Source organism: Pichia membranifaciens (genome assembly GCF_001661235.1).
Source record: "Pichia membranifaciens NRRL Y-2026 unplaced genomic scaffold PICMEscaffold_4, whole genome shotgun sequence".
Lineage (NCBI taxonomy): Eukaryota > Fungi > Ascomycota > Pichiomycetes > Pichiales > Pichiaceae > Pichia > Pichia membranifaciens.
In genome coordinates, this window is record NW_017566985.1 from 595,306 (window position 1) to 619,945 (window position 24,640).

Sequence of the window (24,640 nt, forward strand, 5' to 3'; positions counted from 1 at the left end):
TATTGCTTCAACTCCAAAGGTGATTTTGTTTGACTTTTTCCCATTTCATTCGCTCTGCACTTGAAAAAGGTAAACAAACAGGCGCTTTTTGTTGGCGGTTTCAAGCGACGTGAGTCTCACGTAAGCAGCCAGCAGCCGATCGACGTTTTTTTCGTTTTGGACACCAGGTGAACATTCATTCTATTATACTTTATAAACTGAATCAAATAAGAAAGATCGAGGAAGGAATATACATGAAAGCTTGGGGAAAGCAAGATCACACATGTCAAGGGATGTAGACTTTGCTGTAGCCTTCAACAGGATGCCGGCAACACACGCAAGTTGCGAACTCTCTGACGAAGAGGGAGATACGACAATTCTCGCATATCGCCAAGCATTTGCAAGGCCACAAAATGATTTGTCTTGAATTCTCATGACATATCACACAGATTCCGAGATCTTCGCAATGTACATCGAGCTCCCTTTCACCCACACAGCTCGTATCGTCACGCGCGCGATGTCTGTGTTTCTCTTTTAGTAGGTCAAGTAGTTTTATATCATCCACATAATATTTGGCAAAATACGATCTGGTCAAGTGTGAAACAGGCTCATTGAGGTGTTGCAAATGGTAACTCAATATCTGGTTGGTGATCGGATTGCCTGCTGGTGACGGAAAGAGCAGATTCTTCAAATCTGGCAACGTAATCAATTCATTCAGCACTTCAGGGGTATCATTATTTTCAGATTGAGTGGTTGATCTGAATTCAAGATTGGAGTTTTCTCCCGGGTGACCTGTCTCAGATGAATCATCGATGTCACTCTCGTTGTCTGACTCTTGATAATTCTCATCATCTAGTTCTTCATAATCGTAATCGGGCGAGTTATCGCTTTCAAGAAGGTCTGCATTCATCAATAGCTCTGGATAAGAAGATTCGATGTCTGCCACACTCAGGTTATCAATATCGACAGACTCAAACTCATCACTTGCATACACAAAGCCACCTTTATCAGTTGGAACAATCCGATATTTTATTATGGATTTGGTTCGGGTCACAGTTTCATCAAGAGCAGTGCCGTCGGAGTCTTTAGCCTTTTTCCCTATGACACTTATGATCTTGACCTTTATAAGCTCAAGAAATTTGAAGGCTACCTTATTCAGCATTTTCAACCTGGTGACAAAAATCCAGGATCTCTTGCGCTTGTTAGTTTTCTTCATCTCGTTTCTCTTGTCGCTGTTGTAAAGATCAATTAACTCCGGGTTATTTTTAAACTCGTTTCCATAACCGTTTATTTCCTTCGTTTCTTCCTTTTTTAATTCTGACAACTGCATGTTTATGTAGTTGTCTATTGGTAACTTCACGTTAGAAGTTTCTTGTATATAACACTGTGATATGGAAATGTTGATTACGAATTCTCCAAAGTTGATCAAAGCAGTGTAGAAATCATCAGAAAGTGAAATGTTGACCGAATTCCAATTTTCCAGAAGGCTCATCATTGTTAGATCTTTGAAAGAAAATCTTATTATGCCGGAAAGCAAAAATATTGATTCACTCAACATAATGACTAGTAAAACACAGAAATGGGGGAAGTATCCAAGTATAATAATGAATGGGATTTTCAAAATGTTTCCTGTGAATATATTGTAAGCATAAAAAGATAGTGTGAAAAGGCCGAGGATAGAAGACGGTATTAGCTTGTATTGTATCAGATTGAATAAGCCTAGGAAATGAATATTTAGTTGGTTTGTAAGGGCAATCAAAGCAATTGTTAATAGTTCCACCGATGGTTTGGAAGCAAATTGAGCTTCTTGGAAAGCCAATGAGTACTCGAATAAGGTGATACCCGTTTCCAACGATGGCTTTGTACCGGATGCCACTGCAATAAAGGTGTCCAAAATTTGACTTATGCACAATGATAAGTGAAAGCCTTTTAATACAGAGGTTGTTGGTCCGATTTCCATTTCGTTGGTGTGCTTGAGGAATCCCTCGTAGACATTGCTTCCAAACGGCACGGAGAGGAATGTCTTGCTCATAAACTTTTCTCTATCAAATGTGAAGCAATTTGCTTGCAGTATGTATTGTATGAGTGGGTTGTGACAGTAGCACTTCAAGCTGACAAAGAGACCATAGCTTCCCAAACAGAGAATGTAAATGGCAAAAGACCTCAATAAGACGTTGGATATATACGGCAACCTTCTATGCCTCCTCGAAGATGCAAAAATTACCACCCGATTCATCACAACTGCAGTTATCATGCACATCATGGCGAACGGAGACATCCAGTAGGATAAGAACGTACTGGTACCGTCGTTCATGTTCCCATTTATCCCGGACTCCTTTGACTGCTGCAGCACTGCTAGAGAAAAAGAATCGATGAGTCTGAGAATCAACCACGGGGACTCTGATCCTGCTTTTGGCGCTAGCGTCGCTGCTGGTGTGGTTATAGACAATGATGCGATGCTGGTGAAGGTTGGCGAATTCATATCCCTCGTAGAGGTTCCCGTGCTGCTTTGACTAGAAAAGGTTGATGCAATAAGTTCTGCCATTTTGAGCTTTCCATTTCCTCCTGCGGTTGTATTTCTCACTGGCACACGGCTTGTTTTTTTCGACTATTCAGAGCCTCCACTATCTGTCATCACGACCAAAACATTTGTCTCGTGTGGCTCTTGCCAAGCGCATGGATGGTTCCGCCAAGTTCACGATCCTCCTCCGTTGATGCTCGGCCCGGGCACAAGAGCGCTTACGTAAGAGTAGGAACGGCAGGAGAAGTTTTTTGTCTCTGTGTACATCTCCGCACGCTGTTGACGTCGGAATAATTCCGGGGACATCTGGGGTAGGAAGAAGTTGCCTGGGGTCGGTCAGAAAGCAAGTATTATCCGGTTTCCAAAATCTCTTTCCAAAAACGTTTGAACCTTATTCGGTAGAGTCTCTTTTTTGCTGAATCTTTCCAAGCTGAGCTGCAGAGTAACGTCGAAGCACCAGAAGTTTCCGATCCTTTTTCTATCTGTCATAGTATCTTGAAGCCTCAAGATCCTAGCTATACCAAAAAACTGGGTGTGTGAATCTCCCAAGGTATGTTATGGATATAGCATCAACCATACATTAGTCGACATAAAGAAAGAAGGAGTCCCAAGAGAGTCCTATCATGCACTTGTTTTTACATTCCAGCGAGAAATCCTCCCGGAAGCGAACACAGTCGTTTTCATCTCAACGAACAGTGAGTTCGGCCAGCTCAAGTTACAGCTTTTCATCCTCACCTCAAACACAGCACACTGAACCTGCTGCTGACTTGATCTTCAAACAGCCGAACAGAGATGAACTTCTCAAAGTTTGCAAGACAAACGACCCGGGGAAACTAAACAACTTAGATATTCCTTATCTCTCGGAATATATATTAATGGATACAATCGAGTCGCTAGACGAAGGGTCCAGCGGTTCGATCTTGAAAGCCAAAAGTAGGACCAACCGCAAAAGTTATGTGGTGAAGTTGCTTAAAAGTGAAGTAATGATGGGAAAGAGTAAAGAGTCCAGTTCTATCTCTTCTAGCCACATTTCAACCACTGATTTCCATGGAAGTAACCTTTCTGGTTCAGCATCACTTTCAAGAACACACTCTCACGTCAATTTTGAAAGGTCGGGGAGTAGTATTACTACAACAACAGCGACACCAACCAATATCCGCTCTCCTCAGCCTACAGAAACCCCTGCATTCAAAAACCAGCGCTACAGTCCTATACTGTCTGCTGCCTATCGTTCTCCAAGCAGACTTGTAAGCCCGAGCTCGTCCAAGCTGAGCTCAAGTATGCAAAGCTTGTCCTTGGATTCAACTCGATCGAGATCAAATTCATCTTTCAAGACTTTCAAACCAATGAACAAACAGGGAGAGGACGAAAACAAGAAAGGCAGAGAGCAAGGGAAGGATGGAGAAGATTATGAAGGGGAGGAAAACGAAGAAGCAAAACCAATATTAAGACCAATGTACACGTTTGACTCATTGAATGAATATCTCATTCTCGCGAGCTTAAAATCAAAGCATGTCTCATCCGTGCATGGATTGTTCCGTTATGGGGTTGAACATAATGATGACGCCGAGGCAGATGAAGACGACGACGGAGAAGACGATGATGGGAGCTTCTACAGTATGGATGGGAATGACATTAATGACAATGTTAAATCTTCCGATGAGCAAAATCCTGTCGAATTGAATAGTGAACCTATTGACGTTTGCTTGTTACTTGATTACTATTCCAACTCTGACCTTTTGAGATTAACTACTGGAATCAGGAAAAAGAACATTTCCACGAGTTCCTTGTTCAAGGATGCCATATTTGCACAGCTTGTGCAAGGTTTAAAATATCTTCACCAGCAAGGGATTGTCCATCGGGATATCAAGCCGGAGAATATTTTAATTGATGAAGAAGGATGTTTAAAGTATGCTGATTTTGGATATGCAGTAGACTTAAACAGGATCGAGGATTATCCAATTGATGAGCACTATTTTCTGAACAGGGGGACCACGTCGTTCAAAGCTCCAGAGATTATGAAGGTCAGGGAGAAGTTTGATGCAGATATGCTGAAGGCGACGGATGTATGGTCTCTAGCCGTGTTGTACTATCAGATGAAATTCTTGAACAAGCCATGGCGGTGTGCAGTGGATGACGATTGCGATTACAAGAGGTACAGAGATTTGTTTACGGCAAAAAAGCTCGACTCACTTAAGACAGGATTTGATATAAAGAGAGTGTTTGGGAGCGAGGACGTTATGGGCCGCAGCTTGAAGAGTGTAAAGGATGACGTTGTCATTGTCGTTACGAATATGATGAATCCAAATCCACACAAAAGATGGACGGTCAGTGATGTGTTCAGGTCAGATTGGATGGTAGGTACGAGGATGTTGATTGAGGAGGAAGACAAGGCTAGCAGCGCAGCTGGTGTTCGGGGGAAAAACAGTGAGGATCTTGAGCTTGTGAAGGTTTTGCGCGTGTTGTAAGGCGGGAGAGAAAGGTAGCAAAGTGTTCGGATAGAAAGCTTATACATAAGAGGATATAGAGGAGTAGATATATAGGTGATATATATTTAGATGTATATATATATATATATACATAGTTGTAACTCAGAAAAAGAAAGAAAAAAAAATATCCATGGAACGTGCAGAAGTAAAAGGAAGACGGAGCGATAGGCGGAAGGCGGAAGGCGGTGGGCGATGACGATAAGAAATAGTCTGTAAATATCTGTCAGTTAAAAAAGCGGGGTATTGTTGATTCTGACTTCGCTGAGGGTGGTGCTTGGTTTGTCGAATGCAGAAGGGATCAGGACCGTTTGGTTGTTGTTGGAGGAGAGGATTGCCTCGTCGATCAAGTTTATGTCTGAGTCTATGTTGGAGTCGTAATCAGAGTCGGAGTCATTCAAGACGCAGGACTCGGACAAGCTACCGCTGTCAATGGAGAAGCCCTCCAGCCGGACGAGGGCGCTGTCGCTCTCGATGAGGCTCAAGTTGTCCATGAGGGTGGACAAGAGTTTCTGTTTGCCGAGCATGTGGTAGTCCGGGGCGGCTGGGCAAAGCGGCTTCTCGCTGAGCGAGCCGTAGATGACGGACAAGTCGATGTCTGTGCTGTTGCCGTATCTGTTGGGGGCTAGTCTGTGGCTGCTTTCTGGCACCACAAACGGGGAGCAGAGCGAGATCAACGACGAGGCGTCGATCACGGCAAGCGGCTCCTCCGGAGCCGCATCTTCGTGCCTGCACGAGGACGCTGCATTGTTTGCAAAGAGGGACGACACGGACGACGACGACGACGACGACGAAGGGGAGAATGGCTTCTGTGTCTTTCTGGACAACTGGGGTTGCTGCTTCGACCGCTGCGACTGCTGCTTGGACGTTGCCGACGACGCGTTTGCTCTGGAGCCCGACTTGGAGTAGGCCGAGTCTTTGTGTCTCTGCTTGGAGCCGGATCTTTTTGTTTTTCTGTTTTCTGACATGCTTACGTGACAGACTGTGGTGGAATGTGATAAGGGCCCTCTCTGACGTGAACGGCGGGAAGGATTGGGGACAGAGGTGGGGTGTGTGGGGGCAGGAAACAACAGTGCAGCGTAGGACAGCTGCCACAGAGCGACAGGACGAGAGGGATGGAACCTGCTCTTTTTATAACCGGAGCACGGGGAGGGAGCACAAGGGGGAGATAAGGGAGGCAGGCAGGACGGAGACAGCCAAGAGGGGGCCAGGAGGCGGCCAGGAGGCGGCGGAGGCGGGGGCAGGCCTGCGGCTAGTCCCGTCCGGACTGGCCCCGACAGCTACGGGAGCTGATCGATCTGATCTGATCTGATCTGAGCCATCTAGTTGGGCTGAGCTAGCTCTGCTAGCTGGCTCGGCTCTGTGTGGCCGTGAGCCCCGTAGAGGAAAAACGGGTCTAAAAGGCGTGCGGGTTGCCCTTTTCGACACAAATTACGTGGGCGGGTCTCTGTTTCTTCGCTAACGTGTGTGCTGCCCGCAGAGGGCGCAAAGACGTGCGCACAGGGAAGCCGCCTCTGGCGCCGCCTTGACGGGGCTAGTGTATGTGCTGCACAGCAGCAGCAGCGGCTGCGGCAGCGGCAGCCGCCACAGGACGCCACGGGCCGCAGTGCCTGCGATGCCTGCGGTCCCCCTGTGCGGAGTGGCCACGCAAATGTTATCTGTCTCAAGTCCGTGTTGTGCCCACCCCTGCCCCTGCCAACACCACCAGCGCCCTGCCACTGCCCCCTTTTTCTCTCTCTCCGATAAGACGCAGCAGGACCACTGCACTAGTGCCCGCACAAGCGCAGATCGCAGCCCCTCGCCGCAGCCCCACCATGGACCCGCCCGCGCCAACCTCTGCGCAGCATGTGCTGCGCTGCGCCGGCAGTGACGCCCCAGGGTGGGCAGAGTGCCCTGCAACCGCCGTGGCCCCGCCAAGCATGCACCCGTGCACCGCGTCGCCTGCAGCCGCCGCACCGCCGTCGCGACGAAACGGAGCTAGTTGCGCCGCAGCAGCCCAACTGGGGTCGGTGCCCGATCCGGCTCGGACAGACGCATTTCCTGCCAGCCCCCTCGCTGCGCGGGGCGGTCTGCGCAGCCGGTCTGGCCAGCGCTGGCGTGCGTCGCCGTCGCCGTCTTGCGGTTTGCTTTTTCGCCGTTGTGTCTCCCTATTGTTGGTGTTGCTCTGGTACTAATCCTCCCGGCCGCTGTTGCCACTGCTCGTTTCCCCCCTCAACCCTGTCTGGCCCACTGTCGTACCCCATTTCCTTCCTCACAGGTCGTCGTCCCGCCGCCGCAAGCGCACGCACACCTAGTTCTCTGCCCAGGCACCACTACACACACATACACACACTCTCCTACACAGCCTCTACACACTTGTTGTGCAGCAGCCCCCAGCCCTCCATCAACTACACGCTTCACCAACAAGCACGCCCCCCGTACTTTTTTTTTCTATCCTGCGGCCAGTTGAACCAGCTCGTACCCGGAAAAACCAACCCACCTGTGTACACTATCTCCACACCCTCTGCCACCCCCTCCCGACCTGAACACCCCGTTTCTCAAGTCTTGCATGCCCGTGGCCCACGCTCTCTAATCACACCTCTCATTCCACCCCGACACCACCCCCCGCTAGGTCCTAGTCCACACACAACACATACAATACAAGACAGTCAGACAGACAGTACAAGTGGAAGTCCATCGATCATATCTCGCGTTACCCACAACCAACGTTTGTCCCCTCCGAATATTTGTATACTAGTCCCTTTGTTATAATAAAAGACAAAAAAAGAGAAGCTCCTTCCTTGTTTTCCTTTCACAAATTTTTTTTCTTGTTCCATTGCAAACACACCCCCCGAAATATTTGTCCCCCTATATTAATCCAGCTAATTCCCTCTAATTCTATTCCATTCGATCGTACCCTTTTCTTGAAAACATGTCGACCTCATTATATGCATTAAACAGATCCTCAGAAGAGCTCTCCAGCTCTCTGAACAGAATCTCCTTGAGCAACACTCTCCCATTGTCGTCTTCATCTGCCACTTCGTCCTACACCATCTTGAAAATAAAAAATATCCCCAGAGACATCTCCTTGAGAGAAGCTTTCCTAATCTTTTCCCTTTGTTTGAACGACGTGAACTTTGTCGATATCATCCAGGAACCAGCCACCAACACCCCTGTCATCTTCTCTAAGTTCTACTCCCCTAAAATTGCAAGCCAGGTCCACCAGCTATTGAACGGCAAGCCGCTCTTTGGCGCAGCATTCCCCAACGTTCAGTGTGAAATCGTTAACAACGGGAACTCCTCCACCGCCACCAACACCAGCAACCCCACAAATAACAACACCTCCACCACGAACAACACAAACACAGCATCTAACAACTCTTATCTTTTTTCGAACCCATTCACTGCAAACAACAACCAATCGTCTTCTCCTTCGTCACCAACTCTACAGATTTCCAAGATCCAAGACCCAACCAACGATATGAACAACACTCTGATCCACTCCTTAAATCATTTCTCTGCAATGAACACTTCAACTGGTAATATCACTGGATGGACAAATGAAACATCAACTCCTTTGGCTACTCCAAGTAATAGCTCTAAAATTTTAAGGCCAGATCCTTCTCTTACAAGCTCTGCCAAAATAAACACAAGTATCATTAATAATAGCAGCAACCACAACAATAACAACTCAAACCTACCAACGCCAATAGTTACAGACTGGTCTCAGGCTGCGAATACATCCAATAACAACAATAACAACTATTTTAATTCGACGTCTCTGAATATGACAGATTTAACCACACCTTCCTCGGCAACATTCTCCATTCCAAGCCTTCCTCAGCAGAAGATGGAATCTCCTATGGATTCTCAACACTTGGACTCGCTGAACTTGACAAGTAATAGTATTACCAACGGGTCTTTTGATGATGATCTGCATAAGCAAACACAGCTACATAGGCAACACTCCCATGATCTATCAATCAACACGAGTATTGCAAACAGTAATAATGGTAGTGGCAACAATAGCAATAATAACAACTTAGATGTTCTGAGACATTATCAACAACCTCAAAATTCCGGCCAGAACTCAAATTCCGGATCGAATACAAATGCCATTCCTGAACTATCACTATTAGCAAGAGTACCACCACCTGCCAATCCAGCAGATCAGAACCCTCCATGCAATACGTTGTATGTTGGAAATCTACCACTAGACACTACTGAAATAGAGCTACGTACCTTGTTCCAATCACAGCCCGGTTTTAAAAGACTGTCATTCAGGACCAAGCAAACCAATGGCATAACCTCTCACCACGGCCCGATGTGTTTTGTCGAGTTTGAAGATGTTGCTCTCGCAACTAGAGCTTTAGCTGAACTATATGGTAAAACCTTGCCTCGTGTGAACGGGACCTCAAATAACAAGGGAGGCATCCGTTTGAGTTTCAGTAAGAATCCTTTAGGTGTGCGTGGACCCGGCCAGCAAAGAAGAAATAATACAAACATTTCTACTTCAAACACCAATTCAGCTAACATGAACGGTATTACTGGCAACGGTAGCACTTCTACCGGCGGTGGTTTGAACAAGATGAACAGTAATAGCAATAATAACAATAACAACACAGGCAGTCCAGCCGGCCCACAGGGAAGTTTCCAACGAAATAACTCTTTGCCAACAACGACAGGCTCTTCTATGAACGGAGGTGGAATCAATACAAAGGCCTCCAGCATCTCAAGCATGAATTTCAACAATCCAAATAATATAAATAGTGTCGGTAATATGGGTGGATTTAGCTTCATGAGCCAGCAGTTCCCATATCAGTAATAGAGCCGTTGTTTTTCCAACAAATATAAACTATCTCATGCATTTACTGCTTTTATGAAAATCCTCTTTTTCCGATTTTCCCTTTTACTTTGAATTATATTTTTACTTTACTTTACTTTACTTTACATTTTTAATTTCCCTTGTCTCCTTTCTTGTTCTTGTTCTCATTCAATGATCTTTTCTTTTTTCGCTCCGTTTCTTCTGCTGCATTTTCATTCATAACTCATATTCAAACCTACTGGCATCGATGAGGTCACCGACTCGCATTTAATAGTATGATAGACTGGATATTATCATTACACACAAACAGCGGGCACTGGCAAAGTGAAACACACTCTCACCTTGTATTTTATATTTCCTCCCTTCCCTGTCTTTTCTCCCTTTTACTATCATGTTATCTTTTTATAACGTAAATAAAGTGATATATTTTTAACCAACTATATAAGAAACGAAACAGAACGAAATAAGACGAACACAAAACGGGAGGCCGTAGGTGTTCAAGGAGAGGCCAACTTCACGTACTGGTCTGCGCCCTGGTAGTGGGGGACCTGGAAGTCCCACTTGTCTGCGACACACTGAGGAATGAAGCGGCCGCCGAGGTAGTGCTTCACCTCCGGGCCGAGCTTCAGCGAGCACGGCTTGGGCGCCGTGAGGCTGATCAGAGCGTCCGGCATGTACTCCTCGGTGCCGGACCGGGCAGTGGGCCCCTCGTCAACGTCCCACCCGCTCGGAACGTCCACGGCAAATATCTTCTTGCCGTGCTTCTGCTGCTGTTCAACCATGGCCAGGATGATCGAGTCGAACGGCTTGCGAAGCGGCGGATGGAAGGAGAACCCAAACAAGGCGTCGACAATGATGCTCGAGTCCCGGAGCACGCTGTGCAAGTTGGGCAAGCTGGCGCTAGCGCTGGCGCCGCTGTCCCCGGCACTTGCGTCCTGCACAATGTCGATGTCAAAGAGCTCCAGCTGCGTCTTCAAGTTCCCGTAGAACGCGTTCTTACCTACCACGGGCCAGTACACCTTGACGCTCTTGTATCCGAACAAGGACAAGTGGCGTGCCGCCACGAGCCCATCTCCGCCGTTGTTCCCGGGTCCGCACAACACCACAACATTCGGGTACTCCGCCGGCTTGTAGTCCGAGTACACCGCCTGCGCCACCGAGAGCCCTGCCAGCTCCATCAACTGTTCAAGCTTGTAGCCCAACGTCGACATCAACGACCCATCCAATGCTGCCGCCGATTTCGCAGATAATGTTTTGAAGGACGACATCTCTGTGTTTTTACGCCTTTCTGCACCTTTCTGCACCTTTTTAGGTCCTGCAAACCACCCATTGAGGCTCTCCCACTTGCCAGAGCAGAGAAGAAGACCATTCTTGCATTGAAATAGAGACTTCCAGGGCAAATGTCACCTGAGATGGCAAACTCCGGAAAGGGCAGGAAAAGACACCAGACTTCCACGTGATCCGGGCCACGCGTTGAAACGCCCGCGCCGAGACAGAGAGAAGGATGAGAGCCAGCAGGAGCGACGTGTCGTCGATGTTTACATTACATGTGTGGTTGGTTGATCTGGACGCAGGAACAGGTTGGGGCAAGAAGGGGGCCGGACCGGGTTGTAGAGGGACACAGAGTGCAGAAGAGGTCCGGTAGCAGCAATGGTAGCACCGTACATGAGAAAGAAGGACAACAGAAGGGGCATCCGGTTCACGCTGCTCGTGACAGGACCCCAAGGAACCGGGAAGACGTCGTTTGTGAACTCGTTGCTCGACCAGAACATCCTGCCGCACAGGTTCGAGACGAAGTCGGACAAGACGATTCCGAAGACAATCACGTTCTCGAACCTGTCGGCGGTGACAGCGTCGAAGCTGGAGCAGACGTTCGACCCTTCGCTGGCAGCGCAGGAGCCCGGGATAGCGATCACGGAGACGTCTGTGGAGATCATCGACGAGGACGACTCGAAGATCCTGTTGACGGTGATCGACACGCCTGGCTTTGGCGACAACCTGGACAACAGCATCTGCATCAGCGAGATCTGCAACTTTTTGGAGCAGCAGTTCGACTTTGTGCTTGCGGAGGAGACCAAGGTGAGAAGAAACCCGAGGTTCGAGGACACCCGGGTGCACGTGTGTCTCTACTTCATCGAGCCCACGGGCCACGGCTTGCGGGAGTTGGACGTGCAGACGATGCTCAAGATGTCCAAGTACGTCAACATCATCCCGGTGATCGGGCGGGCGGACTCGTTCACCCGGGCCGAGCTCACCAACTTCAAGAGAAACATCAACGAGAGCATCGAGCGGTTCAAGATCCCCGTGTTCCAGTTCCAGGCCGATGAGTCCGAAACAGACCCGGAGGCGATCGAGGAATCCCGCTACTTGTCGCAGCTGCAGCCGTTTGCCATCGTCACCTCCGACACCGAGTCGGTCATCGACGACAGAAAGACCCGTGTCCGGAAGTACCCTTGGGGAACAATCGACATCAACGACACAAGCATATCCGACTTCGCCATCCTCAAGTCCGTGCTTCTCGGCTCCCAGCTCCAGGAGCTGAAGGACATCACCCACGACTTCCTGTACGAGGCATACAGAACAGAGAGGTTGTCCGGCGTTGCGGACTTGAAAAACGACTTCAGCGACTCAGTCAGCGGGGGGATCAACTCCAGCGAGCCGCCTTCGATGTCAAACTTGGCTGAGATCGCCAATTCGAGATCGATGGCCAAGTTTGACCTCCCAAAGAGACAGATCGACGACTTGAGCACCAGTCTCTCAAAGTCGACGATCCAGGAAGAAGGCGACGACACCCAGCACGCCGACAGCGATGAGATCAACGACGACGACATGATAAACGACGACACGTCCAAGGCCGTCAAGCGCAAGAGCATGGACTCGGGTCTTTCCGAGTCAGCCTCGCAGTCTACTCTGGCCAAGCCTCCGGCTGCCCCAGCCACAGAGAAAAACGTGCCTATCTCTCCACAGCTCTCTCTAGGCAGCAACAACTCGTCCTTCAACGGCCACTACCAGGTGCCACAGTCCCAGATCGACCCAAAGAAGTTGCGGAAAATCAGTGAGACCGTTCCATACATGTTGAGACACGAAACACTCCGCAGCAAGCAGGCCAAGCTCGAGGAGTTGGAGCGTCAGAATGCCCAGGAACTGGCCAGACGGGCCGCCGAGCTCGAGCGCAAGGCCAGAGAGTTAAAACTACGTGAAACTACACTCCGGGAGCGTTTGAACAAGACCAGGGAGCGGGAAAACCTCTCCGAGGTTACGTCAACCCGCAACCAATCCACCACGAGTATAGCCTCTGAGGGCACCAAGTACGAGGATACCAGCACCACTGACGAGTGAACGAACAGACAAACAGTCAAACATTTCAATCCTACAACCGAACCGTGGGCCGATGTGTCCCCATTTTTCGCTGTGTACACCCTCCGTCACTCTTTATATCTATTTTTAACCCCCCCACAGTCTACAGTATATCCTGAATGAAGCACACCTCTGCTCCAACGGACACTTCCGGTGCAGACTTTCCGCCGGAGACAGTCCGTGGGAGATGTCCGCATCCTCAAACGGCTGTATCGCGGGCCGAGATGTCTCTATGCTAAGGCCGATCTCCCGATAGGTGGTGAGGATCTTGGGCAAGCCGGGGACGAGGTCGGATTCTTCTTCTTCTTCTCTACAACAAAGTGCTTTTGTCTCTGGAAGTAAAGATTAGTAGTGCATAACATTTACAAGACAATCCAATCTAGTACAATTCCAAGTAAAATGGCTAACTCCACCTCCGACATCAATCTCGAATCTTTGTCCCAATGGACAGAGGAGTTCAAGACCGACCTCAAGACACAGTTCGGTGGATCCGTGCTGCAACACGCCAACGCGGATGACGTCCTGATCAACAGAGACCAGGAGATCGCCAACAAGAACTTCTTCAACCACAAGATTGAGATTGAAGGTCTGCCAGTCATGGACCAGAAGGCGTCCGGCCGTTGCTGGTTGTTTGCGTCCACCAACATGTTACGTGTCGGGGCAATGAAGAAGTATAACCTCAAGGAGGTCCAGCTGTCTCCTTCGTTCTTGTTCTTCCACGACAAGCTTGAAAGAGCCAACTACTTTTTGCAGATGATCATCGACACGTACAAAGAGCCGGCGGAGAGTAGACTTGTCCAGTGGTTTTTGCTAGACCCTGCTCAGGACGGTGGCCAGTTCACCATGATGACCCAGATCGTCGACAAGTACGGTATTGTGCCTGATCAGATTTACCCAGACAGCTACAACACCACGAACACGAGAGTCATGAACCGCATGTTGAACTTCAAGCTGCGTGAGTTTGCCATGACTCTCCGCGAGGCGTTGGCGGCAGGCAAGGACGTTTCTATCCAGCGCAAGGAGATGCAGCGGGAGGTGTATCGTCTGCTCACAATGTTTCTAGGCAACCCTCCAAAGCCAACTGAGGAGTTTACTTGGGAGTTCTACGACAAAGACGGCAAGTACCAGTCTATCAAGACGACGCCATTAAAGTACGCCGCTGATATCCTCGAGTTCAACACGCCGGACTACGTTTCCTTGTTGAATGATCCGAGAAACGACTACAATAAACTCGTCAAGGTTGATCGCTTGGGCAACGTCGCCAACGGCGACGCCGTTGTCTACCTCAACCTCGAGGCCGAGAAGTTGGCGCAGGCTGTTGTTCACCGTATCAAGAGCAACAAGCCCGTTTTCTTTGGCTGTGACACCCCAAAGTTTATGGACAAAAAACGGGGTATAATTGACGTCGACCTCTGGGACTTTCAGCTCCTTGGTTACGATGTTGACTCGATGTCCAAGAAGGAACGTGTCGTATACGGCCACTCCTTAATGACCCACGCTATGTTGATCACCGCAGTCCACGTCGACGACGCGGGGAAGCCTGTTCGTTACCGTGTGGAAAATAGTTGGGGCAGCAAGTCTGGCCAGGACGGCTACTACGTGATGTCTCAGAAGTTCTTTGAAGAGTATGTCTACCAGGTTGTCGTCGAAAAGAACGAGCTTGCAGCACTTGACGTCGATGCCAAGGTCCTCGACTCCACTGACTACATCGTCTTGCCACCATACGACCCAATGGGAGCCTTAGCACATCTGTAAACGCCTCCTTTATAGAGTAATCATCAAGACAACCGCCTATCCATCCGTTTTGATCTTCGTTCTACCATGACGACACCGTTTTTACGTAAGCCCCGCTGCCCATTGTTGCCAGTCTATATCCCTCTGCGGCAGAAGAAAATATAACAGTAACAGGCAGAGGGAAGAGACACGAATGTAAGTGCAAGGAGAAAACAAACGCCTCGAAGAAGAACAGCAGTGTTAATCTGCAGCACAGTTTTTAGACAATAGAAGTTGGCAACAGCCATTCGTCGGGAAGAGAAAAGTCCTGATTGTGAAACTCAACGGCAGGTGGTCTTTTGTTTTTCCGCCCTTCCCCCCCCCCCATCGCTCGTTAGTCCGTTAAACCCTTCTTTCCTGTTATTTGCACGCAAATCGGAAAGAGGAAAGGTGAAGTGAAGCAAGCAAACAAAGAAACAGGCACCAGAAAAGATGAAGCTGTCGTGGCTCTACAACCTGGCGGTCTTTCTATGGCTAAACGACCCAGCGTTTGCTGCTAAAGTCGCCAATATCCCGCCAAAAGACTTCGTGAGCAAAAACTACTTCCTACTAGAACTGAAAGACAAAGACCTCATAGATTCGGTTTCCAAGATACATCCGAACTGGAGTTACGAGTATCAGGTTCCGTCGTTGGACTCTTTTCATGTTTTTAGCCTTCCGAAAAATGACACCAATGCTGAGTGGTTTTCCCAACTAGGATCGCTCGATGACTTCGAACATAACGCAGAAGATCATCAGCTGCTTAAGAGAGAGCATTCTCAGTTTCTTGAGTTACTACATGAGAATCGTGTCAGTGGCATACATCCGTTGCATAAAAAACGACTTGTTAAAAGAGCGCCAGTTCCAATAGAGAGAGACTCAGCGGTGTCAATATTTGAAAGAAAACAGGACTCCTCTGTCGAACATCTTAACAATGTTGCCGCCGAATTCCAGATAAACGACCCCATATTCAAGGACCAATGGCATATAGTCAATACGGCCTTTCCAGGACACGACGTGAACGTCGTTCCAGTGTGGAGAATGAACATAACCGGAAAGGGAATAGTAACAGCGCTAATTGACGACGGATTGGACTATGAGTCTCCGGATTTGAAAGACAACTTTTCGCCTGAAGGGTCGTGGGATTATAACGACAATAGGCCAAATCCAAAACCAATGCTCGAGAACGACTACCACGGAACAAGATGTGCAGGGGAGATTGCTGCTGCGAAAGGAAATGACTATTGTGGAGTTGGGGTTGCGTACGATTCCAAAGTCTCTGGAATCCGTATTTTGAGTGCAGAAATTTCTTCTGAAGAAGAAGCCGTTGCAATGATTTACGGGTTAGATGTCAACGATATATACTCTTGCTCGTGGGGGCCTCCGGATAACGGTCGTTCCATGGATGTCCCGGATAAGGTTGTCAGATCGGCGATGCTGAAAGGTATTCAGGAGGGCAGAAAAGGCAAAGGTGCCTTGTATGTTTTTGCAAGTGGAAATGGTGCATCTCGTGGCGATAGTTGTAACTTTGACGGTTACACAAACAGCATATATTCGCTCACTGTAAGTGCAATCGATTACAAGGGACTACATCCAATTTATTCGGAATCGTGTACTGCAGTAATGGTTTCTACTTATTCCTCCGGCTCTGGCGAGCACATTCACACGACAGACATCAATGGAAAATGCTCTACTACCCATGGGGGAACTTCTGCTGCTGCACCATTGGCTGCAGGCATATATGCCCTTATTCTACAGGCAAACCCGGAGCTGACATGGAGAGACGTACAATATTTGACAGTCTTAAGTGCCGCCGAAATAGATCCATTTGATGGAACATGGCAAGACTCTGCAGTTGAAGGAAGAAAATACTCCCCTAAATACGGTTGGGGTAAAATCGATGCAGAAAAAATGGTCAAAATGGCACAAAACAATTGGACTTTACTAAAACCTCAGTCATGGTATTATATGCCATATCAAATCACGGATCTTTCGATTTCCAATGAAGTTGCAGAGGTCCAAGATTCATTTACGGTCACAGCGGAAATCTTGAAGAAGTTCAACTTTGAACGTATTGAGCAGATCACGATTACAGTTGACATCAACTCTGGTAAGAGAGGTGCCGTAGAAGTTGATATTGTCTCTCCTGGTGGCATTGTTTCTCCACTTGCTGTAAGGAGAGGTCATGATCAAGATAAGCTTGGTTTCAGGAAGTGGACCTTTTCCAGTGTTGCACACTGGGGTGAAACCGGAGAAGGCACATGGATAATCAAGGTCCGCAATACAGAAGATTCCAATGCCATAAACTTTAGAGGCTGGCAGTTACGTGCCTTTGGTGAATGCATTGATCCTGCATTAGCAAAAAGGTTTGACATGAATGAAGATTACAGTAAGCTCAATTTTGAGAATGACGAGAGTGCTAGTAGTAATACTACTAGTACTATCATGACTGAAAGTCAAGTCCAAACTTTAACTCAAACAAAAGTTACTAGTGGTAGTACCGCAATAGCGAGCGAAAGTACCACTACAACAACCTCTTCCAAAGATTCCGACGAGGAAAAGGCGCCTTCCACCTCCATTGTTCCCACGAAAAATATATCTTCTACCTCAACTACAACTGCAACTGCAACTCCAGAAGAAGATGGCAGTTACCCACATACAGACAACTCAAAGCATTACATTGGCTATTTCTCTGCCTTAACTTTGGCAGGATTTTTGTTTCTGCTTTACATATTCAAAAACCGTCGGAAACCTGGACGTGCCCGTCGAAGAGAAGACTTTGAGTTTGATATTATTCGACCAGATGATGACGAAAGCAGCAGATTTGAATTTGATGATTCCGAGAGCAGTGATGATGGGGATGAACATAGTGGACAAAGTCATGGAAGACGTCGTGATAGTGATTTCGGTGTTTTTGATGAAGATGCAACCTCACTCAATATTACTGATACTAAGTTGAGCAAAGATACTACCAGCTCGAAAGACCCAGCCGAGGTCTCTGAGTTTGACCTTGGTAATTCTCATTTGACTGGATATGATATTTCTGATACAATCATTCGAGATGCCAAACACAAGGAGAGCGATGAGAGCCGAATCTTGGACGCTAAGAGGAAATACGGTGGTGTTAAACAACACATCGATGCCACAGAACGTTCCAACCTTGTGTCAGCTTCCGCGGCTTCAGATTCTACCACCTCAACATCTGACGAAGAACATTGAAACAGTTGTGCTTTATTTTAACTGATCACTCAGCTCCAATCTTAATTGTAGATGGCATTATTCAGATGCATTTGCATCTAATATGATAGACATATATTTCTATAGATTCAAGAAATACGAATAGAGTGCATTTTTGTAGGGAATGTGCGGAGAAGCGCTATTTTCGATTTTCACTCAAAGTTTTTTGAACCGAAACGATACTACTTTAGAAAAGATGCCATGCCAACAGCACGCATATGATTCTTTTCTCTGAGCTATGAATTTCTTTCTTAAGCGCTAAACAAGCAAAGTAGTGCCTGACACCCATCCAGTATAATGGTCTCACCAATACCCAGACCTCAGCCTCCACAGCCCCGCAATACAAAAACAGGAGCCACAAAACCAGTTTCTTTCTCCCCACAATCAGAGACACAAACACAAGCTGAATCAGTTACACAGAAGCAGCCACAAGCAGAACTACCGCCACAAGGGGGATCGGCAAAACTTTCAGCAAAACCTTCACTTTACGCAAAATATCGTGCTCTTTCCTTAAAGGTAAAACTATACATATGGATAACCACGGCAGGGGCTGCTTGGCTCGCAGACTCTCTCAGTGACCGTATCTTCGAGCAAAACATGATAGATGCGGAAGCCAATCGTCGTGTAGAGATGGAAATCCGGAAAATGAGGGAACTCGAAGTGCTAGAAAGAAATAGCGCTTCAAGTAACCAAAAATGATATTCGACCCATCAGGGGCCTCTTACCTTGCATTTGGTTTCCCCAATCATGTTCTCATAGCAAAAGTCCTGGTTTTTTAAAAAGTGGCATTTTGTTCCACGATTAGATATTACACTCATTTGTCCATTATTGTATAGATATGCAATTCGGTATGCATTTCTCAATACACAAAGTTATGTGACAAATAATTGAACTTTCAAGGATGATTTACATCGAAATATTTTGTTCCACTAGAAATTTTTCTTTGTATCTATTTTTCTGAAGCCATAAACTTGCAGTTTTACTCCATACTTTTATGAAATGTGATTATTCAATTCTCGATGCACACGCGGGTAAAAATTCCTCTAATATACTTATTAACATCATTCGACTAGTGCAGATTATTTTGGATTTTTAGAATTAATACATTCACTTCACTCATGGTGGCTATAAGTTGTATATCTGGTTGCAGTACACGCAGTACCTATTAGCGTTCGGTACGTACCTTGACCAAGAAATACCGACGAATTGTGTACGGTTGTGTATACAAGTACACTCCAATAACATTTAACATTTACTGAGGAGCAATGGGTAACATCGCAGCTTTAACAAAACAACAAAATTCTTTTTCATAGGTCGGTCGGTACCATACATAAAAGGGAAGCATCCTAGAAATTGATTGCTTGCAAATTTGGGTTGGACACATTCGGCCGTAAAACTTTACTCGACCGCTTGGCTTAAGTTGGCAACTCAGAAAAGAAATTTTCCTGATTAGGCATTTGAAACCGTATTTCCTCCGGTCAACCGTTTTCTTAAAAAATGTGTATTATTGGTTTTCTCCACCACAAAAAAATCTAGAAATCCAGTATCGTATAAAAGGTCAGCACTCCTCGCAAATTTTAAAGCTTTGCTTTCCAAAATCTGCTTGTTTGACCATTTTATTCGGTAGATTAATAAATTAAGACTTTTGAGTATGGGAAATACAAAAAGAATAAAAAACAAAGTTCGGTTCAAACAGAAGAATTAGATTAGGAAAACACAATAATATGGAAAAGCAAACAAATAAATTATAGCCTCACTTCTTCAAACTAGATACAAATTCCAAGAATTTTGCTGGGTTTGCGTCAATACCTCTGGTATAAACAAACTCTGAAGCAAGTTTGGTCGCAAAAATAGCTCTTAAATATGCTTCAGGAACTCTCTTAAGGATACCGTCCAAACCAACTTCGTTCAATAACAAGCTTGGTAAAGCATCCTTCAAGACAATGTTACGGAATTCAGTATCTTCCCACAATTCTTTAGAGGACGAAAGCTCATCACCTAGTTTGTTGATTGCAACAGAAAGTTCATCTGATAAATCTGCAAAAGATTTCTTGTTTTCATCCTTAAGTTTCCAAAGCATGTTGAATTCGTTTCTAGCATTCTTGACAATGATTGATTGGACTTCCTTGACATATTGTTGGTAAAACGCTGGCAAAGCTTTAGTTTCGGGGTCCATGCACATGTTCTTGGAAAATCCGTCATCATCAAATGATAGAGCAGCCAAAACTTCTAAAGAAGAAGAAGTAACACCACCTTTGTTAGCTGATGCATCTTTGAAAACAATTGCACCTGCACCTTCGAGTATGTATTTTGCGGCTTGAGTGATGAAAAGGTTAGCACCTTCAATGATAATTGGAATGATTGATTTACCTGTCTTTGGATCAAGTAATGAGTGAACAGTGGTGACATCAATAGAGTTTGGTCTACCACCACATGGAGTCCATAATTTTATGAAATCTGGTGGATAGATTTCTTGAAGTTTCAAATGGAATTGGTTTCTGAATTGTATACCACTGTGAATGATCTTTCCGTTTGGTAAAGTCACATCCTTGTCATCAACCAAAATCACATAACCCTTTGGACCCAGTTTTGATTTATCAAATTTGTTGTTGCCAAATCTATTATTTGCCAATCTTAATAGTTCTTGTTTATCAATACCATCTTCATCGACTATACAACCAAAGCCATCAACAAGACCGACGTATTTTTCATCACCGGATAATTTAATTTCATTAGAGCCTAAGTCACCATCACCACCGCCCATTTGCAACTTGGTGATCAATGACCAGTCATTGATATTAAGCTTTGAATAGACGCCTTCAGTGAAAGCTCTAACACTCAAAGTGGTCATACCATATTCATCGTGGGGGATACCACCAATGGTTGGAGATTTACCGGTAAAGAAAGCTTTCCATGGGAAACCAAATGCTGCTCCTCTCTTTTTAGCATGTAAAGTAGCCCAATCGACGAAACCTGCTGTATTTTCGTCAGGACCCATGTACAACATTTCTGGTTTGTTGTATAAGTCAACAATCTTCTCCTTTGAAGGATCTTTAATCAATAAATCTAAGAGTGAATCAATATACTTGATAAAGCACTCCTTTGGCTTAACTTGTGCAGATCCTGGATTGACCAAAATGACACCCTTAGAACCACCTTCTGGAATATCCTTGTTCTTTCTTTGTTGAGTTGAAGCTAAGTTGTAGTTTTCATCGAACATTGATCTCATGTTCTTCACATAAGCATCTTCCGATCTTGATAAAACAATTCTAATACCTCCTCTTGCAACATCCCTGAACCTAATGTGGAAACCTCTGAACTCGGAACCAACAACAAAAAACATACCGTAAGGTTTGTTCGGATATTCTGATTTTGGCAAAAATGAAGCATCTAGTCTAAAGGAAAGGGCCACTTTGGAAGTGAGGAAGAAATTGGTCTTCAAAATAGATTTGTTGAAAGCGTACAAAATGCTCAAAACAGTTGAATAACCGTCATTTGGTATTTCAGCTAAAGCTCTTTCAAACTGTTCATCATTTTGGATACCTTCAATTTTGGAGGCTCTTTGGTATGATAATGTTTTAACAATAGAAGACGAAGTATAATGAGTGTCAACAAAGTTCTTGTATAATTGACGAATCAAGTTTGAGTTGGATTCAAAGGCTTCCATGATATAGGATTCAGAGAAAGTTTCTGAAGTGAATCTTTCTTTGATTTTACTAACCAATTCAACATTCTTTGGAGAGACATTTGAGGAATCTAACAACAACTCTTTCAAGGACTGGAATTCAGGACCTAATCTATTCAAGAAATGTGTTGCAAAAATAACTCCCGAGTGAGCATAAATACATTCTTGAATTGACCAAATACCGGATTCAAATTTCGAGTAGAACTTGTTATCTGGAATGCAGTACAATAAAGAAGCATCTTTGGTCAACTGTAAAGTTGTCAAGCCAGTTTCAACTTCATGACTGTTTGCAAGATACATTGAGATAATGGTATAATTGTTTGAGAAATTTTCCACGTACTTTCTCTTCAAAGTAGCACCATAATAGTTTGCCAACGTAGAAAGGGCAGAGTTGTAACGGTGGGAAGATCCCTTTTTGAAACCAATGATAATTCTCAATTCACCCGTCTCGGATAAAGTGTAGTGCTTCACAACAGGACCCTCGGTATCCTTAAGTTGGGTCAAAACTTCGGAGTATAAAGTTTTTGTGTAAGGGGTTGCAATCTTGGAAAAGGTTTTGTCAGAAATTGATTCAATCAAAGAAGATGATGACAAGGTTTCTGATTCTGAAAAATCAGACTTGTAAACGAAGTGGCAGCGAATCAATTCCTCCGATGGTAGCACGGAGTTGAAAGATTCGACTCTATAGTAAGAATCCTTGGCGTCTAAGAACTCATCATCAATCTCCTTTTCAAAAGAATTTGAGTCACCGGTTTCAAAGTAAACAGCGTGATGTTTATCTTCGGTGATTTTCTTGAAATGAATTGAAGAGGTGTTTTTACCGTTGATCGCAGCATCAATTTTAGCAGCATAGATTGCCAAAATGTTTGAAGCGATGTTTTCCACAGACTCCGAGGCAAAATAGGTATCATCGATACCCAAGTTCTCATAGAAGAACTTTGTTTCTGACTCAATCAAGTTTTCCGGAATCAAACCGGTTGAATCTAACTGATCCATGACTTTGTTGATCTGATCATGTTTGGATTCGAAAACGGAAGCGACGTAACCGTTGGCAACAACGTCTTCCTTCGAAATGTTTTCAAAGGATGACTGAGAGAAATTGTTGTCCAAGGTTAGATTTTGGATGTTCGGGATTGCTGAGATAGCCATAGTGTCTGATATTTTATAGGATATCAAGCTGAAGTGTATGTATGTAAGATAATCTTTTTCTTCGGTATGAAGATATATCTAGTTCATACAAATGGATTTATTTTTCCTTGGATCACTCTGAAGTCCGAGATGGAAGGGAGAGGCTGAGAACTGTCAAGGGACTCAAAGAACAGAGGGAATGCTACGGATCGGAACTTTTAAAAAAGAAGGGGGAGAGAAGTGAAGGGAAGAAAGGAACAGTATCAGTAAAGTATTCAGGCAACTAAAAGGAGCAATTCCGCAAAGGCAAAAAGAAAGGAGGAGTTCAGCTACAAGTGTCGGTGGCATTCCGAGTGTCAACAGACGGGACGTGAGGAGCAACAAGAGGGGGGCAATGAGAAAGATATTTATAGAAAGAGAGGAGGGAGTATCTGCAACAGATGGGAGAAAGGGGGCAACAGGGTATGGGCTTGTGAAACCCCGATAAAGGTAATAATAACAATAGGGGGAGGGAGCTGGTCAAGTCAAGTAAATTAGCAAAAAAAAAATATTTGAGGGAAAAAAAGGCAGGAAACAGGGAAAACGTTGAAACATGTCAAAAGCAAAGGTGGCGGAGGCAGTGGTGGCAGCGGCATATGCTATACCGTCTCTATCCGGAGGTGGCAAATTGCACTAGAGCTGGCGGGACTTGACAAACACTCGAGAAAAGACCGACGACGATATGGAAGAGTGCCCCGTACGGAGACAATAGAACGCCATCCTTGGCGGCAATTTGTCCCACTTGCCTGATTTACCTAATTTTACATTTTCCTCATCTTTTCGTTCCGCTCGGAGTCTCTTTTCCCGTGTGGTAGCTGGGGCTATCGGTTATGGATGGAGCTCGCTAGCCACATGCCGTGCCGTGGCACCTCGGTTACAACACCAGCTGTCGGAGAGGCTTCACCGGGGAGCCTCTGTGGCAGCTGGCGTTGCACCCTTCTGCGTGCTTCTCCAGACCTCGGTCAGTGTTGCCTGCCACTGCCTGGTCACCGATAGCAGGCAGGGACCATGTTCGCGTACTGCTGCTGCAGACGTCGCAAGCAGTTGCCGTCCGGACGGCGCAGCGTCTCCAAAACAGACGGAGGTGGAAAAACTGTCATGGCTCCCGCCAAAGCCCCGGCGCCCCGGGGAAAAAGAGGGGCTGTCGGGTACAGCTGCTTTGGGTGATAGCCCTGCCACGGAGGGGGGGCAGCCTCGCGGCGGGGCCTGCCCAACGCCTTCCGAAGACATGTGACATAGGCAACCGCCACGACGAGGCAACAAGACAGCGGCAGGGCATTCTGCAAACAAAGAGGACAAACTAGGGCCCCGTAGACAAGAGAGCCTGGTGAACTGGTAGCGGCAATGACGACGCAGCGGCAACGCCAGCGGGCAGAGCGTCGGGCAAGTCTAGCGGGGCCGCTAAGAGTCCAGCTGCAGCCGCCAAGAATAAGCCGCCTGGTGTTCTGTCACGTGACTAATTAATGGTCGATCGACTTTTTTTCGCGCTGTACGTCATAGTGGGCTATTTGGAATAGCGTACCCTTTCTACTCCTTGGCCAGGCGGCTCATCCTTACGTATGGACTGCACACTGCTCTTGCTTAATAAATTTGACGGCTCAGAAAATATGATACCCTCTGCAAGTCAAAGTCTGATGCAGCCAAACGAGTGT

At 46.2% G+C, this 24,640-nt stretch overlaps 10 protein-coding genes across 10 annotated transcripts; 6 read left to right on the top strand and 4 right to left on the bottom strand.

Moving 5' to 3' along the window:
* Positions 1–50: 50 nt before the first annotated feature.
* PICMEDRAFT_17050 (hypothetical protein) lies at positions 51–2,609 on the bottom strand. The gene has a single exon (XM_019161442.1). It carries the CDS (start codon positions 2,522–2,524, stop codon positions 266–268), a length of 2,259 nt encoding a protein of 752 aa, XP_019016888.1. The 5' UTR covers positions 2,525–2,609; the 3' UTR covers positions 51–265.
* A 514-nt stretch (positions 2,610–3,123) lies between these two features.
* Positions 3,124–4,968, top strand: PICMEDRAFT_73279 (hypothetical protein; the record flags this gene model as incomplete). The annotated part of the gene is made up of 1 exon (XM_019164432.1): positions 3,124–4,968. The coding sequence occupies one exon, from the start codon at positions 3,124–3,126 to the stop codon at positions 4,966–4,968; it is 1,845 nt and encodes a 614-aa protein (XP_019016889.1).
* A 118-nt stretch (positions 4,969–5,086) lies between these two features.
* On the bottom strand, positions 5,087–6,376 carry PICMEDRAFT_17052 (hypothetical protein). The gene has a single exon (XM_019161443.1). It carries the CDS (start codon positions 5,952–5,954, stop codon positions 5,217–5,219), a length of 738 nt encoding a protein of 245 aa, XP_019016890.1. The 5' UTR covers positions 5,955–6,376; the 3' UTR covers positions 5,087–5,216.
* A 1,521-nt stretch (positions 6,377–7,897) lies between these two features.
* PICMEDRAFT_73281 (hypothetical protein) lies at positions 7,898–9,790 on the top strand (the record flags this gene model as incomplete). The annotated part of the gene is made up of 1 exon (XM_019164433.1): positions 7,898–9,790. One exon carries the CDS (start codon positions 7,898–7,900, stop codon positions 9,788–9,790), a length of 1,893 nt encoding a protein of 630 aa, XP_019016891.1.
* A 497-nt stretch (positions 9,791–10,287) lies between these two features.
* Positions 10,288–11,058, bottom strand: PICMEDRAFT_73282 (hypothetical protein; the record flags this gene model as incomplete). The annotated part of the gene is made up of 1 exon (XM_019164434.1): positions 10,288–11,058. One exon carries the CDS (start codon positions 11,056–11,058, stop codon positions 10,288–10,290), a length of 771 nt encoding a protein of 256 aa, XP_019016892.1.
* A 394-nt stretch (positions 11,059–11,452) lies between these two features.
* Positions 11,453–13,066, top strand: PICMEDRAFT_25041 (hypothetical protein; the record flags this gene model as incomplete). The annotated part of the gene is made up of 2 exons (XM_019162377.1): positions 11,453–12,739; positions 12,830–13,066. Coding segments are annotated over 2 exons (1,524 nt in total), but the record flags the coding sequence as incomplete, so codon positions are not given.
* A 480-nt stretch (positions 13,067–13,546) lies between these two features.
* PICMEDRAFT_73284 (hypothetical protein) lies at positions 13,547–14,902 on the top strand (the record flags this gene model as incomplete). The annotated part of the gene is made up of 1 exon (XM_019164435.1): positions 13,547–14,902. One exon carries the CDS (start codon positions 13,547–13,549, stop codon positions 14,900–14,902), a length of 1,356 nt encoding a protein of 451 aa, XP_019016894.1.
* Positions 14,903–15,235: 333 nt separating this feature from the next.
* Positions 15,236–18,345, top strand: PICMEDRAFT_17056 (hypothetical protein). The gene has a single exon (XM_019161444.1). The coding sequence runs from the start codon at positions 15,353–15,355 to the stop codon at positions 18,116–18,118; it is 2,766 nt and encodes a 921-aa protein (XP_019016895.1). The 5' UTR covers positions 15,236–15,352; the 3' UTR covers positions 18,119–18,345.
* A 69-nt stretch (positions 18,346–18,414) lies between these two features.
* PICMEDRAFT_17058 (hypothetical protein) lies at positions 18,415–19,064 on the top strand. The gene has a single exon (XM_019161446.1). It carries the CDS (start codon positions 18,434–18,436, stop codon positions 18,833–18,835), a length of 402 nt encoding a protein of 133 aa, XP_019016896.1. The 5' UTR covers positions 18,415–18,433; the 3' UTR covers positions 18,836–19,064.
* Positions 19,065–19,889: 825 nt separating this feature from the next.
* PICMEDRAFT_73286 (hypothetical protein) lies at positions 19,890–22,970 on the bottom strand (the record flags this gene model as incomplete). The annotated part of the gene is made up of 1 exon (XM_019164436.1): positions 19,890–22,970. One exon carries the CDS (start codon positions 22,968–22,970, stop codon positions 19,890–19,892), a length of 3,081 nt encoding a protein of 1,026 aa, XP_019016897.1.
* Positions 22,971–24,640: the final 1,670 nt, after the last annotated feature.

Excerpts from the sequence above, each read along its gene's own strand:
- PICMEDRAFT_17052 (XM_019161443.1), bottom strand. The coding sequence starts at position 5,954 with ATGTCAGAAAACAGAAAAACAAAAAGATCCGGCTCCAAGCAGAGACAC.
- PICMEDRAFT_17058 (XM_019161446.1), top strand. The coding sequence starts at position 18,434 with ATGGTCTCACCAATACCCAGACCTCAGCCTCCACAGCCCCGCAATACA.
- PICMEDRAFT_17056 (XM_019161444.1), top strand. The coding sequence starts at position 15,353 with ATGAAGCTGTCGTGGCTCTACAACCTGGCGGTCTTTCTATGGCTAAAC.
- PICMEDRAFT_17050 (XM_019161442.1), bottom strand. The coding sequence starts at position 2,524 with ATGGCAGAACTTATTGCATCAACCTTTTCTAGTCAAAGCAGCACGGGA.